The following is an 18858-nucleotide window of genomic DNA, read 5'->3' on the forward strand; positions in this document are numbered from 1 at the left end:
AAGGGCCGCTGAACTGGAGGAATAGAATGAGGCAGAGAAGCCAGCTGGCAGCATACCTGGGAACATGTTGGGCATCTTCTTCTCTATAAGGGTGGCTTCCGGCCTGCCACTGAGGCCTAAACATCTCAGGGTTAGAAACAACAATGCAGTTAAAAAGTTGGGAATAGACGCCATCTCTCAGATTGGTCCCGAACCAACTAACAACACTGTACTCCTCTGGGGGCAGAAATATAGCCAGATGGCAAAACTGGGTATGAAGCTGAGAAGGTCTTCAATGATAGTGTGACTGATAATGACTTATCTATTGAGCAGAAATCATGAGATGTGGAGACAGGATATTAACAAGACCACAGGGAAAAGCCATGGGCCTGGCAGAATCCAAGCTAACTGTGGGGTGTGAGGAGTATAGGAGTAAGGTCCTGAGGCCAGATTTAGTTGGGAGACTAAAATCCAAAACTGTGGGTGCTGCTTTCTGAGGGTATTTCAGTGATATCTGTGGTACCTGGACATGGGACAAAGTCCCCAAGTAGCTTATGGATGAGGGTAGTGTAAGGAGAAGGCTCTGGTTTCTCCAGGATCTTTGCAGGTATTTGAAATCTTTAAAATTGTTGGCTTTTGTCTAAATGATGTGCAGAATTAAAGATTGCAAAATATTAAGCGCAGCTAGGGACGATCAGACTTCATTTCTCCTCTTTTGGAGTGATGTTCTAGGGAAGAGCTGTGCCATTCCATAGAACGTCCTGATCACTTTGCCAACTTCCCTGCTAAAAGAAGGACAATTCTACGCAGTGAAACGTTTGCATTCACTTCACATAGTTCTACCGGAAAGGGTCATTTTAGATCACTGCACCAATTTTTCCTAAGAAAAATTTTATACTGGCTATGTGATAGGGATCAAGGGGGTCTGGGCAAGTTGTGGGACTTCAGAGAGCCTGAATTTTCCCACTTAAATATGAACAGAATGGAAGGAGTGTTGTTCTTTCAAGTGGTTTTTGACTTGAGGGTCATGTAACTCTGAGAATAGAAAATGATCTCTTAGTGACCTGAATGAGAGATTGCATTTCCAGAAGGTTCAAAGTATCTGCCAGTGATTCTCCTGGACAACAGGAAGTTGTGACTTCCCTTAGTGCTGGTGGAACTCTTGACACTCGTCATTCAGCACCAAAAGCATGATTAGCTAGACAAGGTCAAAACAGTAGTTTTTCTAGACTTTAATTCCAGCCCTCTTTTGGACTGTTCTTTGCTGTGTCAGTCTCTGAGGTTAGAAATGGATTTTGAGCAATCCTAATTGTAATATAGAGCTATTATGGTTTACTGACACATGAATTGACTCATTCTTCTTGTATGTGTATACATACACACAGATCTATATTAGCTTGTAACACTGGGATTAATAAACTCTATAACTTTACATGCATATTAGTTAGTTTGGGCTGCTATAATAAAATACTATAGACTGCGTAATTTATAAACAATAAAAATGTATTTTTTAGCCGTTCTAGAGGCTGGGAAGTCCAAGATCAAGAGGCCAGCAGATTGCCTGTCTGGCGAAGGCCTGTTCCTCCCAGATGGTGACTTCTGTGTGTCCTCACATGGTGGAAGGGGCAAACAGGTCTCCCAGGCCTTTTTTTTATAAGGCTACTAATCCTTTCATGAGGGCTCTCCCTGCATGACTTAATCACCTCCCCAAAGGCCCCACTGCTCCATACTCTCCCATTAGGGACTAAGTTTCAACATATGAATTTTGTGGCAACAAAAACATTTAGACAATAACATATGTACATATATATTCATATATGTACGTGTATGCACAATAAGCACATCTTTTTTATGTGCTTATTGCCATCGGTGTATCTTCTTCAGTGAAAGGTCTCTTTATGTCTTTTGTCCAGATTCTTAGTTTTAATTAAATTTTTTTTTTGAGATGGGGTATCACTCTGTCACCTAGGTTGGAGTACAGTGGTGCGATCTTGGCTCACTGCAACCTCCGCCTCCCAGGCTCAATTGATCCTCCCACCTCAGCCTCCTGAGTAGCTGAGACTACAGGGGTGCACTGTCATGCCCCACTAAGTTTTTTGTATTTTTGATAGAGACAGGGTTTTGCCACGTTGCCCAGACTGATCTCAAACTCCTGAGTTCAAGCAATCCTCATGCCTTGGCCTCTCAAAGTGTTGGGAATCTAGGCAAGAGCCACCACGCCTGGCCTCTTTTGTCCAGATACTAATTGAATTGTTTACTATTTCATCACTGAGTTTTGAGAAATCTTTATATACTCAAAATACTAGCTTTTTGTCAGATATGTGATTTGCAGGCATTTTATCACACTCATAGCTTGCTTTTTAATATTTTTAATGGGATCTTTCATAGAGCAGATGTTTTCAAATTTAAGTCTAATGTATCAATTTTGCCCTTGATTGGATCATGTCAAGTCTAGGAATGCTTTGTCTACTCCTAGATTCTGAAGATTTTCTCCAACTTTTTTCTAATAGTTTCATAGTTTTATTTTTATTTACTTACTCTTTGAGACAGAGTCTTGCTCTGTTGCCCAGGATGGGTAGACAGATTTCTCCCGCCTTATCCTTTTTTGTTTTAGCTATTCCAGTTCTTTTCTGTAAAAACTGTAGATTAATCTTGTCTATATTTACAAAACCTTTTAGGATTTTGATAGAAATTGTGTCAAACCTGTATATCAATTTGAGGCTTCTTATACTTGGATCAAACCCCTTATACTTCGAGCACGTTTTCTCATTTAATTCACTTCAATTCAATGAGAGTTTGGGGCATTTGTACTCCCAACACTAATCTGAGCTCTAAGGGTGTAAGAAGGCCAGCAGAACCAGTTTGGAGCAGTGTGTCAGCAAGTTTGAGGGAGTGTGGTGTAACCAAATCCTGAAAGTCGGGGGACGTTCAGAGGAAGGGAAGGTGGTACTATAGCTAGTCTGGATGAAGTCCTCCTTCGAAAAGCTTTTCTGGGAAGTGTGGGATTTATATGAACTGGGAGGAGAGGCATGCATGGAATCTACTCAGACTTGTCCTTGGAAATGGTTGAATTCTTTGCTTCCTAGTCTGCCCTTTATGGAAGCACCTTTATCACTGCTGTCATTTAACTTGGAGCTTTTCCAGCTTGGCTAGATTTTTTTTGAGAATTTTAGTGAAGTTTCCCTTCCAAGCTGTGGGTCTTTAGGCATCCCCAGACACCTATTTACTTAAGGGAAATGTCTTTGCTGTTATCTTTCTAAATGAACATTGTTTTTGTCCTGCAGTGACTCTGATTGTCGCCGTGGACTGTTGTCTCAGGTGTAGAGTCCAGAAGTTAGTCTAGCTGTTTAATTTGTCTGTCTGTGCTTTTCCTAGTGCCGAAATTAAAATCACATGTTCACCATACAAATGCTTATGTGCAAATTGCTCTCAGTGTTCTTTCTGCCAGTTGTGCCTGCCAAGATGATGGCAGGTCTTTAGAATCGTTCCAAACCTAATGCATCCCAAAGAAAATCATTACCTGAGGTATTTGGATCCAAGTGCCAGCCCTGCCTCTCTCTCATTCACATTGTTCTCTTCTGATGAATCATTTAACAACTAATCTGTACTGGGCTGTAATCTAAAGAAAATTCTTATGTTCTTCCTGGCGAATGCTATCAAATGAAAGACGTTGAGGAAGTCACTTTTGAATGACTAAAATGACGGACTGACGTCTGATATGAACACTTAATTAATTTGGGATCTTTTATGGATGTAGGGAAGTGGCAACATTTTCTGTTAGCTCTGGGATATTGAGCCTTACATGAAACCCTTTAAGGCTGTCTGCTCACCTTCAAGGGCAGGTCCTCACTGTGGCTCTAGGACTCTCGGGGTTCACTGCATGTGGCAGGATCGGTGCACTCTGATTCTCCTGGTATTTTCAATTTCTGGTAAAATTGTAACGGAGATTGAGTTTAATAATATCTTCTGACTTGGGGTATTAGTGTATCCAGAAAAGAATATAGCATCATTATAGGTATAGGAGGAACCCCTAGTTTTCATTTGGCTTTTTTAAGAGATGTAGAACTTGGTCTCTTCATTATGACACATCTGAAACTCTTGTTCAAATCAGAGCAAATGTAGAATATGCATCAATGGCAGGACTCAATACAAAGTAAAACCAATTTAGGTGTATATTCTTTGTAAACTGTTTCCTCTAGTTCCTTTATTTCCCCCACAGAAATCCTGAGCTATTACTCCCACCTTTATCAGAATGCTTTTTCCCCCTGAAGATCTAAGACTCACAACAAATACAAAGTTGCCCATGATAAATATGGTGGCAGAGCAGGTGATTCAGAGCATATTATCTATGCTGACCCTGCTTCCTCCCGGCTTCTCCCAAGGATTCATGCATGATTCCTTGGTTTGTGTGGGTCACTGGGCTCACCATGTTTTCTTGTTTCACAGGTCTGAATGACCGCTTTTATTTTTTAAAGAAGAAAGAATATTTTATGCTGCTAAAGGTTTGCCTGAAAGACAGGGTTAAAAAATATATATCAGGGAGGATTTTATTATATTGCATTTAAATGTAAACTTATCATTCTTGCCAGCAAGAAGAATTCATTCTGATTTTCAACTTGAACAAATAATGTAAAGCCACTATTTAAACTACTGTTAGCTTTTTTATCTCAAAGTAGTTAAATGGCTTTGTTGCTCATGTGGGAATGGAAATTAGCTCTTGGCAGGGACTGCTTAATTGAAATCAGTTTGAAGGCTGAGTTCCTATGCTGCTTGACAGATGACATCATTTCCTGTGCTTTTCCCAATCTTCACTGTTTTTCTAAGATACGATGAAGCTAAGTTTAACTTCCAATTTTAAAGCAACTATACACCTTTTCCTGACCTACTTAGAATATTATTCAAAGTTTTCACTAAATCATTTTTCTTTGTATACTACTTGTAGATAGCTTTTTAGTTAAAAAAGCATTTTGGCTGAGATGTTTTAATAGAATCATAAGAGCCTAAAATAACTATTTTAATCAGTTTCCGAGGTTGTTTGATTTTTAATGCTCCAACAAAGGAGTTATTTCTGCTTTTATACATGCGGAAACAAAGATAAAAATATTTTTAATAGCAGCCCTCTTAGTAGGGCTGTAAAAGTGCTTAGGACACAATGGACAACTTCTAAGTCTCAGTTTGGTCGTTGGGTATAGCTTTTGACGTCAGTATCAGGCAGCATGAGTTAAGTAAATAAAAATTTAGCATAGTTTTATACAGTACTTACATATAAGCAAAGTGCTACTCTAGGGACTTAAGGGGATATTGCATAGTTAATTCTCATGATATTTCCCACTCGTGAGAAGTTTTTAAACAAATGGGGTGGGGAGAAAGAATGAAAAATGGGCTGGATTATGTAATATATGCTTCAAAAGAGAAGTATAAAGTTATTGGAAAGGAGAGAGGGCTCATCGCATTCTGTTTGGGAGTTATCAGAAAAGATCAAGGGAAAAAAGCAGTATTTGAAATGGGTCTTGGAGATAGGATTTCAAGTTTTGGGAAGAACTGTGTGCATATTGTGTTGGGTTTAGGAGTTAGGGGCAAAGAGACAGGAGGCAGGTTAGAGAGGGGGTTCTACAGAGGTAAAAGGAAAAGGAAAGTGCTAGGTGTTTTGCATGACACACAGTAGGCACTCAGAAATATTTGTTGAGTGCATGAATGACTGATAAGTAGATCAGGAGATGGAGTCATAGGACAAATTAGGAATGTGCCCAGGAGCCCTGAAAGACACCAGGGGCCATGTTGAGGAGGCTGTGAATGCTGAGAGATGGAGGTGGCTCTAGTTCAATAGAAACAGGCCTTTGATGGTGTTTCAGTGTGTGGCATGTTCTTGTGGCATGTCCTTGAAAAGGCATTTAACTTTCAACTCGACTTCTTCATGCTGTGAAAGGGTATAGTAGATACAGCGTTCTGCATTTTCCTTCCCTGTTGTCAGGCTGAGATTTGTGTAGCTCCTCATAAAAATTGTCCCTTTCTCCTGAAGTCAAGTCGCCACTTTTCAATACTGTGGCTGAGGATTCCTAACGAGGGATAATGAACAGGGTGGCTGTGGGTGGAATCTTCTGTTTGTTCTGGAGAGATTTGGCCTCTGTGCTTCAGGAAGAGTGAGCATAAACAGCAGATTTCTGCTTTTGTGTAGAAAGGAGATATTCTCTTCTTAGCTAAAAGTATTAAACATTTTTTCCCTGGGAATTTACTCCCGCAACTTGGAAGACCAGACAGAATAAGCCGAGCCTCCAATGCCCAGTCCTGGCCTCTATGTGTAGGCAGATATCAACAAGGATGAATGAATAATTCAGTCAGTCCTTAGACTAGGAAGTAGCCTAGGATTTTGGAAGTGCTGGTAGCATACCTAAATTACTGACCTAGAGAAAGCCTGAACACTGGAGAAATGAGAGCACATGCCTGCGCTGTTGTTACTTCTCACTTCGGAGCCCGTGGCTGTCTTTTACTCCAGCCTCTTCAAGTGTCTCATTTTCTGGGGTCTAAGGCTGTCAGCCCATGGTCTTTCTACTCTGGGCCCTGAAGTGTACACTCCTGTAGGTGAAAATGGGGGTCTTACTTAGTTTGGGGTTAAAGTTTAAAGAAGCACCTCAGACAAATCCAGCTGTCCCTGTCATCAGGCAGTCTTGTTATTAAATGCCTTTCTAGGTATTTTCTTTTTTCTCTACTCTGCCTCTAAAATTTCTTTTAACAAAATTTTGTGGAAATTGCTACTCTTAACTGTTCCCTTGCGCCACCTACCTGGGATGCTAAATCTTTTCCCGGGAAAATTATTGCCGTCATAATCTCATCTCACATGATTACTCAAGGCAATACTTTCTTGTTGGTATAAATTACAGAAATGACATTGATTTGTAAGTTCTGTTAAATTAAGAAAGTCATTTAGCACTATTTAAGTGAATGCCAAAGAAACAATTACATTGCATGGTAAATGAGTTTATACACACAACTAATACTATGTTTAGCATTCTCAATTAGGTCTCAATTACTGGGTAACACTGGATGAATCCTGATAAACTGTTTGATTTTCTCTTTAAATAACTACAAATCAGTTCCTGTGAGCTGCTGTTGCAATCTATGCATTAAGTTGCAAAAGTGAATTTTTCTTCCTTTTTTTCAAGTTCAACACTGCAGTATTCGCTGTATGAATGGAGGTAGCTGCAGTGACGATCACTGTCTATGCCAGAAAGGATACATAGGGACTCACTGCGGACAACGTAAGTACACCATAGTTATACATATTCTAGATGTTAACCTGTTTGTAGAGAAGGAGAATAAAGAAATAAGTGCTGATATTCTTTGATTACCTGGGACACAGCATTTTTACAAGTGCCTAGTGACCTTTACAGATGAACAAATCACTTACTCAAAACACTTACTACCAAATTTCCAATTAGAATGCTGGCAACAGGTGGTTTAATTCATTTTCCTCTTATTTACCTTTACTTCCCTGCTTGCCTGATCTTGATTTCTAGTCACCACTAGAGGAGCAGAATTCTTGTTCATTCCAGGCGGATACCTTCCACTCTATTGCCGAACTTCAACAATTGGATTTTCAGGAAGCATCTCCAATAAAATGTTTCAAAATTCAGCCCCATCATTTTCTCTAAACATGTCCTTTCTCTTCATTAATAGTGTACACATCCTTCTCATTTCTCAATCTGGATTCTGCTGCTGCAGTACTTATTATGTAGTGTTCAGTTTGGTGGTTCATTTGTACACACCATTTACTGTGTCTGCTTTCCACCAGTCCCTGTGCTTTGCAGAAGGTGAACATTCTTTATAAAAAGCTTATTTTTTTGTTACTTTAAGATGAACATATATACCCTACGGAAAATTTGTAAAAGTTTAAAACTATAAAAAGTAAAATTATTCATGATTTCATCATTCCAGATACTATCTTCTAGACTTGTAATGCATATTTGGTACATGAGTTCTTACTGTATATGTAGTTTTTCATATCACTTTTTCACTTAATATTTTATTCAAAGTATACTCATGTCATTACACATTTTAAAATACACTTTAATGGTTGCTTCATACTTTATTACATGGACATTTTACTGTTTATGTAATACATTCTTAATGGTGAGCATTATTCAGGGTGCTTCTAATTTTTGCTTTTGGTGCTTCTAATTCTTCCCTTTTTAAGATTAATTATGTTATTATAAATAAACAAAAATGTGTAGAATTCCCTAGTGACCATTTGTATTAGTTTGTTTTCGTGCTGCTGATAAAGACATACCCAAGACTGGGCAATTTACAAAAAGAAAGAGGTTTTTTGGACTTAGAGTTTCACATGGCTGGGGAGCCTTCACAATCACGGGGGAAGGCAAGGAGCAACAAGTCACGTCTCATATGGAGGGCAGCAGGCAAAAAGACCTTGTGTAGGACAACTCCCCCTTATAATAACCATCATCTTGTGAGCCTTACTATCCTGAGACCAGCATGAGAAAGAGCGCCCATGATTCAGTCACCTCCAACTAAGTCCCTCCCACAACACATGAGAATTCAAGATGAGATTCAGTTGGCGACACAGCCAAACCATATTACCATCCATACACTGCAGTCGGAGAAGAATATTGATTGAGTTCTGTGTATGTGTAGCCCAGTGTGGAGAAGGGAGAGGCCGGACAGGCTCACCAGTGTGGGTGATTCTTGGGCTGGGTGTTGAGGGATGGGTAGGAGTTTACCTCTCAGGTGATGGGGAATGGACCTTTTGGGCAGATGGTAGAGCATGAACATAGCACCAGCACAAGACACAGCATGGCATATGGGACATAGCAAGTGCTTTGGTATTGCCGGAGCTTAAGTGCACAGGGGAGTGATGGGAACAGATGTAAAGGATGTCATGGGCCAGGTTTTGATGCCTTTATACATACTATGTTTTCTTCCAAAGTAAGGCCAGGAAAGAGGAGTGAGACTGCAACAAAGAAAACACACTAACAGCATCAACAACATGGTCTTTTGAGTTACTCTGTGCTTACTGTGTGCTAGGCACATTTTAAAACTCTATGTGTGTTAACTCATTTAATACGAAAATAACCCTTTGTGTTAGAGGGCGTGAATGTTGCCCTGTAGCAGATGAGGGAGCTGGACCACAGGGACTTCAGTAGTTCTTTGAAGGTAATATAGATGGTAATCAGCAGAGTTGGGGTTGGAACCTAAGCAGTCTGTCTCCATAGCCCGCATGTTTACTGCTGTGAAATATCAACCTTAGTACCCTTCACTTACGAAGGTTTACAGTGAGAAAGATCACAGTGTGGAAGTGCAGCTGGAGGGGGACAAAGCAGGAGCAGAAAGACAAGTCCTAACCAAGGCTGTGGCTTTGGAGAAGGCAAGATGGGGCTGGATCTAGAGGCATTCCAGGAGAATCAGAGGGGCTGCTGGGCATGTCTCCTGCTCCCCTTGGTGCTTCCTGAGAGCCCAAAGCCCAACACACAAGTGCTTAATTAACACTGGCAGAATTAGAAAACTTTCCCTAAACTTCAGCTTCCTCGTCTATAAACTGAGAGGGTTGACTTAGGCAAGCTCAAAATTTCTTTTCTGTTTAAAAGCTCTTCATTCTCCTTAACTATAAATCAAGAGACAAAGAAGACAATTAATTTACATAAACCTCTCTGATTATATGATGAGCAGTGGACTCCTACCATAATTTTTGGCTAAAAAGGGTTGTGTCAGTTCAGGTCCTTTTATGCCAAGAAAATAACAAGACAGAATTAGACATAAAAGAGATTTATTGGGAAAAAGTCCTGTGAAGAATAAAGGAGAGAGGAAGCCGAAGTAGGAGGGAATGGTCTTTAGACCATGATGACCGTTTGACCCTGTACAAGGAGGGAGGGAAAGAAGGACAGTTGATAGAAGGAACTTCAGTCTGTAGTGCAGCTTCCAAAAAGCCTTGGCCAGGCTGATGGAGAACCCAGAGCAAAAAGTGTCCATCAGAGAGTTCCATGATGGGTGGAAATGGCCAGGCTGCAGTATCCTAATGCTGTGTTCAGTCGTTGGCCATGAGCATGCCCTTGACATGAACACCACAGCAGATTTGAAGGTACAGCAGCTGGAAGCTGTCTGCCAGCTAAACTCCTTTCAGGAGATTCTCTTGAGGGGTAGTATTAGTGACTCAACTTCATAACCGCTGTGGGGTAATGTATGGAAAAATGTATAGAAAATATATAAGGAGGAAGGAATTTGAATGGAGGTTTTGGGGGAGCCTCATGGAGCAGTGAGATTTCAGCTGAGCTTTGAAGAGTGCGTGAGGCTGCCATATTTGGCAGAGAAGAGCCTACCACTGATGATGAAGATGCCTAGAAAGAGGCCATGCATGTGCGAGTTACAGGAAATTGTACAAAGAGGAGTTGTTTAGCACATGAACTTTCAAGTCCTATTTTAATGTCTCTTCTAGAAAGCAAAATAGCCTGCCCTCAAACATCTCTAGACTTCATTGCACCAATAGTTTTCATAGGTTCTGTTATAACTCTCAACTGGATTTTCATTATGGTACCTAAATTACTGAAGATCATTATTAGTCTTTTGTTGTTTGAAATTAATTGTGCAATTTAACACGCTATATTTCTGAAAGGGTGACATCAGAGGAGTTGATCTTTCCGCTCATGGGAGCCCTGTTGAAATTAAACATAAACCGTAAGCAAAAGAGTGTTTGCTGACACACAGTTCCTGTCCAGTGACATCTCTTAGAAATTGTTTTCGATGTAGAACTGAAAGCATTGCTCTGATGCTTCACGGAATAGACAGTCAGCATTAACACAGATACAAACTCATCTATTCTGACTGAGGAACATCTGAGGATCTGTAACTGTAGAGTGATGGTTCAAAACAAACACCAGGGTGACTTTAGGTATTTTATTGTTGTCCTTCCAGGGGACCACAAGTGTTACTTCATTAGCATTTATTTTTGGGTAAAGCTTCTCAACTCTCCCCTTATTTTACAGCTGTTTGTGAAAGTGGCTGTCTCAATGGAGGAAGGTGTGTGGCCCCCAATCGATGTGCATGCACTTACGGCTTTACTGGACCCCAGTGTGAAAGAGGTAATGGTTTTTAAAATCTTTTTCATAAAGACATGCCGATACCTAAAGCTGTTATTAATTTGTACAGACATTGGGTTTACATGGCTACTTCATGAGTTTTGCTGAGTTTTGAGGGGATTTCTGAACTGCCATTGGGAAGGTCCCTAGGATGACAAGACAGTAGATCTGAATCTATGCATGATATTCAGCAATGTTTGCCAGTGAGAGTTTACCTAAATTCCGTTATTTGCTGATTTGGTGGCACTCAGTTTTGAGCATATACATAATTACCAGGTGGCATCAGCATAAAAAGAAGAGAGCTTTCTGTAGGGGTAAGGATTAAGCTCTTTATTATGCTATGAATTAGAGAAGTGATCTCAAACAAAACGTATGTATGGAAAGGGAGAAGTTCTGTATGAAAAGTGCACCTAAAGATCTGTTGGAACTGTTGGGGGCTGTAGAGGTGTACAAGCTCAGTATTCAAAACTCACCATAGATATGTTGAGTGTCTGCTGAGAAACTGTTTTGTGTAGATGGTTTATTTAGTACTCATTCCAGTCTACTAGTGTGTGTAGAATCATCCTTACTTTTGCATATGAGAAGACCAAGGCACAAAGAGGTCCAGGGATGTCCCCAAGGCCACATACATGATAAACCTTTAATTTGAATGTGTGTTTTGTCTCTTCAAGTCTAACACTTACTGCTACTCTTAATTAAAAGAAGCATTCTACCTGATTTGCCTACCTAAAAATGCAAATATGATATTGAGCTATATGCGGATATGTAATATTCTTAAATTTTTTCCCTGAACTTTGGTCTTATTAATCATCTTGTCTCTACATTTATAGTTTTTTTCTCATCATCCCTACTTTTATAATGAAAGTTTAGAAGATTTATGTTACATAAAACTGTAATTGAAATTTTGCATGAACTTTTAAACTGCAATAATCTCTTTTAGTCAAAGTTGTATAGAGATCTAATCCTAGGATGGAAAGTAAAGATTCAGTAGCAGATGTTGAATGTGTCATTTAAAACATATACCAGAGGGAAACAAAGAGCAGAGAGTGGTTTGTGAGAAATTGTTTATTTTCCGTCTGTTTTTATAAGTTTATCTAAATTTAGTTATTTGCTAATAAGGCAATAATATCCATTTTAGCAAGAAACTCCGGGGTGATTATTTTGATTACTAGATAAATTGTATTGTATCTCTATTGATAGGGTCACTGCATGGTATTGATGCGTGATGCATAATAAACCTTTATATTGCATGCTGATACCCTTTAGGAGTCCCTCCTTAAACTGCTTCTCTTTACATCTTGCACAGATTTTTTTTATTGGCTAATAATTATTTATAATGGTCCAGAGTACTAAAAACTATTTCTACTAGGTAGTATCCTTCTGTGTCCTTACTACTTAATCAGTGAAGCTGTAGGAGATTAAAATTGTTAATGTGTAGCTTGTGGAGTAGAATGTGGAAATAACTTCTCAGATGATAATGCTGGGCTTAATTTGTTTTAGAAAAATCACTAATAAGATGAAGTTACAGGGCATTTTACCTGTAACATTTTACCTGTAACCATTTTAACAAAGTGGTTGAAGATTTGCTGCAAAGACTATTGATGCTTATACTTCAGATATTGATGATAATACAGTCTAAAATAAAGGGCAGGATATTGAACCATTCCATAGTGATTTCTTCAAGGATTTGATCTTTGCCCAAGATTAAGAAATGTCCTGAATGGGTTAAATTACTAAGCTACTAATCAAAACTGGCATATTACTCAGAGGTTTCTCCAAGTTTTTGGGGTGTCTTCAGCTGCTCCCCTTCAGGAAAAAGAACTATCCTGAAAGCTGCACTAAGTTGTAAATATTTGATGACTCCATAGAATTTTCCCAGTGGTGATTTTCAAAATCAGATTCATCCCCAAGTGGCAGATTTTCAGGCATTTGTGGTAGTGGAGATTGGGGAGCAGAAGAGAGACTTAGTCATTACCCACTGCCTGTTCTACCCATGGGTACAGTCCCAGAGCTTCAATAGGAGAAGGAAAACATGAGTGTCTTTCCCACACCACACAGGGGAAGGGAGTCCTTTTTATGTCAGATTTCTTTTTCCATTTATGGAGTCTTCACTGTTTTCTGCTCTTATGAAAGTCATCTGCTTGCCTCTTTAAAGAATTAGAGGCAGTAGATCCTCTTACTTAGATGTATGTTTGTGCTTTCAAGAGTGACGAATAAAAACGTGGCACTGAGTCAGGACAGATCCATCCTGAAGTGTAGAAAAGTATTCAGTGTGATTTCTGATGGTGGGTTAGTATACTTATTGAGGTACTTATTACTGGATAAGTACCTCCATTGATTGTATTCTGTTTTAATTGGGATGTGATGTTTTATTTTTAAAAATCAACACCCAGGAGGCCTTTATTACTTTCCTTTCTCCCTTCATCTACATTTTTCCTTAGTACTCTCTCCACATCTCTTTTTATACCATTTACCACATTATATCAAAACAGCAAGTTTCTGATCTCCCTCACTAGAGCATAAGTTTTCAGAAACAACTACAGTTTCATCATCTTCTTAATTCCAGCCTTACTGCTTGATGCACAGTACATGACCCATAGATATTGAACTGGATTCATTTAATAGCATCAGAAAACCTGGAGATATAATGATCGGATACGAACAAGTATCTCCTGGAAATAATTGCGGTTAGCCAACAGTCCTGAATATTGGTTTCATTGGTTTCATGTTAAACAGCTGATCACAGTGTTGATACCTAATTGAATTTGGCTCCATCTTTCAGAAGAATGATCTTTCAGGGCCACACGACTGTCATTTTTCAGTCAGCAGGGATGCAAAAAGAAAGTATATTTTGATCAAAACTAAGTGGCAATAAAAACACAAACAAAAACCTCTTGTCATGATGTAACGCACACATAAGGGAACATTTAGAATGTCAGTTATAAGTACTTTTCAGGATAAAGATCTTTGTTCCTGGGAGATCTTGGAACTTTTATACATTAATAACTACCTCAGAGACCCACTGTGAGTGTGAAATACACCTTTGGGGGTCATACTGGCAGGATTTGTATCACATTAAGCCAGTAAGTAAATCTTAATCATCCTTGAACATAGTATTTTGGTTTGTGATGGAGAGGAGCAGCAGATCCATGCTTGCATTATGAATCATAACAGTCATATAACAATGTAATAAGATTATAAAGCAAATTTGTCTTACTTGCAGCTTTTTGCCATTAAGATAAGTTTGTTAAAAAAAAAAAAAAGTCTTCGCTAGCCAGCTTCATTCCCAATGCGCAGGTAGCAATGATATATTTTACCATTGCCATTACCATTGTTTCTCTACACCCAGAGGACAAAAAAACAAAAACAAAACAAAACAAAAAAAAAACAGAAACCTGTGGCTTATTTGGCCTGCAATGTCTACTTTTAAAAGGCTGAATAGGAATATCCTTAAGTACATCTTCTAGTCTGTCATAGTCCCCAGCACTGCCTATTGTCAGATCTTGCTCAAGTTTATTCATTTAGCTTACGTACTAGCCCTTGGAGGCATTCAAGTTTGCCACCTCCTGCTGCTTTCTCTGTCAAAGATTGCATCTCTTTATTTTTTTTAACCCAGAGTTTTAAAAGTTTTTCCTTCTGGCACTTTTTTTTGGGTAAGTTTACATTTGTGGTTTTTCTTGTCGCCTCCTACCCCCGCCCTTTGCCTTCTCTCTGCTTGAGCCTTGAGCAACTGGTAGAACTTAATCATTGTCTTAGCTCAGTGGTACTGTATGTTAGCATTCGTTATCAGATTATTGAAGTGAGGTCAGTGCCTGTTTTGGCAATGACAAATCAAGCTAGTTGTATATTGCCATAGTTACTGCTAACAAAAAAACTGTGTGGAATCTCTTTGTCTTGCCATTTTGCCTCAGAATGCACATTTAAAATCTTGTTAAATGCTCTTGTATTAAACACAGTGAATCATATGAGTGGATGAGACTTCTCAGGGTCAGGACAAAAAGGAGAAGAATGATGAAGAGAGACCTGAACGTGGGGGGTGGAGTGTGATGATGAATAGGCTTAGGGAGAAGAGAAACGAAGAGACACAAAACATGAAGAGGAGCAAGAGAACCAGGAGATCGCTGAGCAAAAAAACAAAAAGAAGTTCAAGAAATAACTTGGCAATTGGTAGACTCATCAAAGGACTGAGAATGAGAATCATAAAGGGGCCATTGGACCTAAGAACAGCTGACATGTACTGAGTACTGAGTACTTTCAGAGTGCCAGGCAGTATGCTGAGCTTTTCACTTTGATGACTTGCAACAACCTTATGAGAAAATTCCTATAGTAAGCCCCATTTTATAGTGGAATAAGCAGAGGCAAAGAGAGATCAAGTGCCCTGTCCAAGAAGGAACAGCTTAAAAGTGGTGAAATAAAGGCCTGATCGTAGACATTCTGGCTCCTAAGCCTGTGCACACAACCACTGTGTAGTACTTGAACTTCACTGGAAGGGGCCACTCATAACACTGAAGACTTTTCTGAGGAATGGTAAGAAGAAACATAGAACATGAATTTTAGAGTGGAGTTCATAGATAAACAGCCAAAAGAAATCTTGCATATTCTTGGATATTTCTAATGTAGAGTTTTTTAAATATTGTTCTGTTTGATTGATTTCAGTATACAGATATGCCCTTGGAAAGAGAGAGATTCCTGTGTGTTTACAGGACTTATAAATGTGCTCCAAAGGACTGAACCAACATGCCTGGAAGTAGGCATACAGAATGAAGATTGTCCTTTAGTGTAGTTATCATGGAAAATTGAATAGTTTTATATATAATGTTTATTATATAATGTTGCAAGTGCTCAAAATGTATTTGGAACCCTTTTTTGGAGTTGCCTTTACGGAATCAGCAACATATGCAAATCAGTATGTGATTTTCCCCCCCTTTTGAGGAGGTATTTGAGTTTTTAGAAATAGCCTACAATAATTTACTGTTAATTCTAGTGACTACAGTGGATAATCACCCATTTTAGCTGTTTGAGATCAAAAGCAGACTTAGATTTAAAAAACAGCAAAAATAATTTTCTCATGTGGTTCATAAAGCACATGGAATTGGTTTAATGTTTTAATGTCAAACTTTATGTGAGCCAGAGTATGAAGCCTTTTGGAAGCATAAATAGCAAGAAGTTTTCTCTCATTACTCCACTTGAAGCTCTTCATCATGTATCCTTAGAATATGAGCATGCACACGGATTCTTCTAAATCCTGATGCATTTGTTCTGTGTTAAATTCCTACCCAAATCTAAACTGTGAAAACAATACTTGGATTTCTGCCAACTTATAAAAGTCTGTTGGCTGTCATGCTGGCTATCAGTAGATAAAGTATGGGGAAAGCATTGTCGAACTGATAGCTTTAAGGAAAAGAAACAATTGGGGCCAAAGTAGAGTAGAATAAAAATGAGAGGATGGAAATAATCCTTAGTTCATTAGATAAGCAGAACAGTTGAAAGTGAACAGCTCTTTGTGCATGTACTTGGTTCCTAGGGAATTACAGTCCTAATGAAGCTGGAAAAGTTTTTTGTGTGTTTGTTTGGACAATAATGAAACAGAATAGAACAAACACAGCTAAGTTGATTGTAATTCCACCTTATTCTTATATATGCAGTTGACATTTGAGAAACTTATCCTCACCCCTTGTTTCTCGGATGATATAAAAATGATTTTGCACAGATATTTTCCTAATGATTTTATTGAGTGACTTTCAAAAATATTGCATTAAGCAATTGATAAACACATATAATGTAAATCCAAAAAGGCAGCATCTATATTGTATCTAATGAATGGAAAGGACTAACATGTAATTATCTAAACGTATAGTAATCAGATAGTCTGTTTTGGAAACATCTGCTTCAAAAAAGAAAGTAAAAACATTACCTTATCTCAAGACCTGTTTAGAGAGCTTTATGGAATCAGGAGCTGATTTTCCTGTGCTTTTTTTCTCCTGGTGTTTTTCAGGAAGATATTAATAAAAAATAGATTCATTATTTTTTTCTGTGTGGAAGTAAGTTTTACAGAGCTGCATTTCTGACCCCAATTTTACATAATTTTAAGTTGCAGATGGCTATCACTGAAGTTCCCAGGGTAATTAACTCTCATTCTCCATGTGCCTTTGGAAGGCAGAGCTCTGTGAACTATGTATATTTTCTTCTTTCCAAAAGCAAAAACAAAACAAAACAAAAAAAAAAACAAAACAAAACAAAAAAACACAAAAAACAAAAAGCAAAGCAAAACCAATAAACTGTCATTACTAAACTATACTGAAAGCCTGTATGAACCTCGCTTTTGTTATTTAGTTTCAATGCAAAGTAACAGTATGTAGATAGCAGAGGCAAAATGCCCTAAATGTTACTGTGCATCTAAAGTGGTATGGCAACATTTGTGGCAGCTGGTGGATCATTGAATAAACTGGATTTTCCTAGAATAGTTCCAGGAACTGCATCTGTTGACACAGACATTCGTTTTGTGGCTGGGTAACTGTAGCACTGAGGGCACACATGCTGCGTTGCCTTGCAGGCTGCACATGCCTGATATGAACAAGCAGCGCAGATGGGATGCAACCAGAAAGCAGCTTGATTTTCATCTCCCACTCATCGTCCCTCTCGGCCCACTTTGTAGGCTAGTACTTCTCTTGCTGGGAGATGAAATCATCTGATCTGTTTTATACTTTCTGCCCTGTAAGTCCCTTCATGGGGGCAGAGGCATCTGTGTTCTGACTGTTGCTTCCATTTTCTTCCTCAGTCCCTGGGCACCCAGGGGTACCTCTAGCCTCTTGAGTTCTCTTTACTGCTCCAAGCAGCCATCTGGGAAAGGACCTAGGCTCAGTCCATATCAGCTCTCCTTTTGGTGGCCCATAGCTTGATGGCAGAAAACATTCATGCATTTTTTCTGCCACGATGAATTGCTGGAGTGCAGACTACTGACACATTAGTAAATGCTCATTGGAAGCATTGTCCAAGCATCTAGACAGCTAGTTTCAGAGCATCTGACAGTCCCAAGTCCACAGTGTCCTCCATACTTCTGGGATAAAAATCATGTAATCTGAGCAGTGTCCCTGAAGTCTCTCTCATGACTTGGCATCATAATGTGGCTCTCCATCCTTTCCCAGGAAGAGCTAGTAACCACCTAGCCCTCTCCTGAGTAACCCGCTTCCCGTCACTTACTACTTTGGACATTTGAATACTTTGAATATGCATAAAGGTTTAAGAGGTCGTCATCACCTGCTTTGCAAATTATGCATCAGAGTATCACAGTTGACTTAGAATGTGGCATCTGTTCTCTTGGTGTTTCAATGAAATCTTGATTCTAACATTCCCTTGTGTTTTCAAAGCTAATCATTTAATACAACTGCTAAATTTAGTATTATGATTTCATCTTCAAAAACAGTTTTTTACACTTTATTTTTTAGCTCTCATGAGCTTATTAAAAAGTGAAACAAATTTTTATAACTTGGTAGCCACATTTAATATTTGAATCATTTTTTGGTCTTGGATTTTCAAACAATAAACAGCATTGACCAATAGAAATATAATGTGAGTCACATATATAATTTTAACTTTTCTTGTAGCCACATGAAAAGTAAAAGGAAACAGGTGAAATCAATTTTAATTATATATTTTATTTAACCCAATATATTCAAAAGTTTTATGTCAATAGATACTTAGTATTAGAAATTATCTATGAGATATATTCTCTTTTTCATTCTAAGTCTTTGAAATCTAATGCATATATAGAGGAAACCATGATACTCAGCACATCTCA

At 38.7% G+C, this 18858-nt stretch overlaps 1 protein-coding gene across 2 annotated transcripts in view; it reads left to right on the plus strand.

Moving 5' to 3' along the window:
• FBN1 (fibrillin 1) overlaps positions 1-18858 on the plus strand; it is a 239620-nt gene that overhangs the window by 42042 nt on the left and 178720 nt on the right. For both annotated transcript variants that reach the window (XM_074393650.1, XM_074393651.1), the window contains 2 exons: positions 7140-7235; positions 10968-11063. In XM_074393650.1, the coding sequence (XP_074249751.1) occupies positions 7140-7235; positions 10968-11063 (192 nt within the window). The remainder of the gene's footprint in view (positions 1-7139; positions 7236-10967; positions 11064-18858) is intronic.

The sequence above is a fragment of the Saimiri boliviensis genome, chromosome 2 (genome assembly GCF_048565385.1).
Source record: "Saimiri boliviensis isolate mSaiBol1 chromosome 2, mSaiBol1.pri, whole genome shotgun sequence".
Lineage (NCBI taxonomy): Eukaryota > Metazoa > Chordata > Mammalia > Primates > Cebidae > Saimiri > Saimiri boliviensis.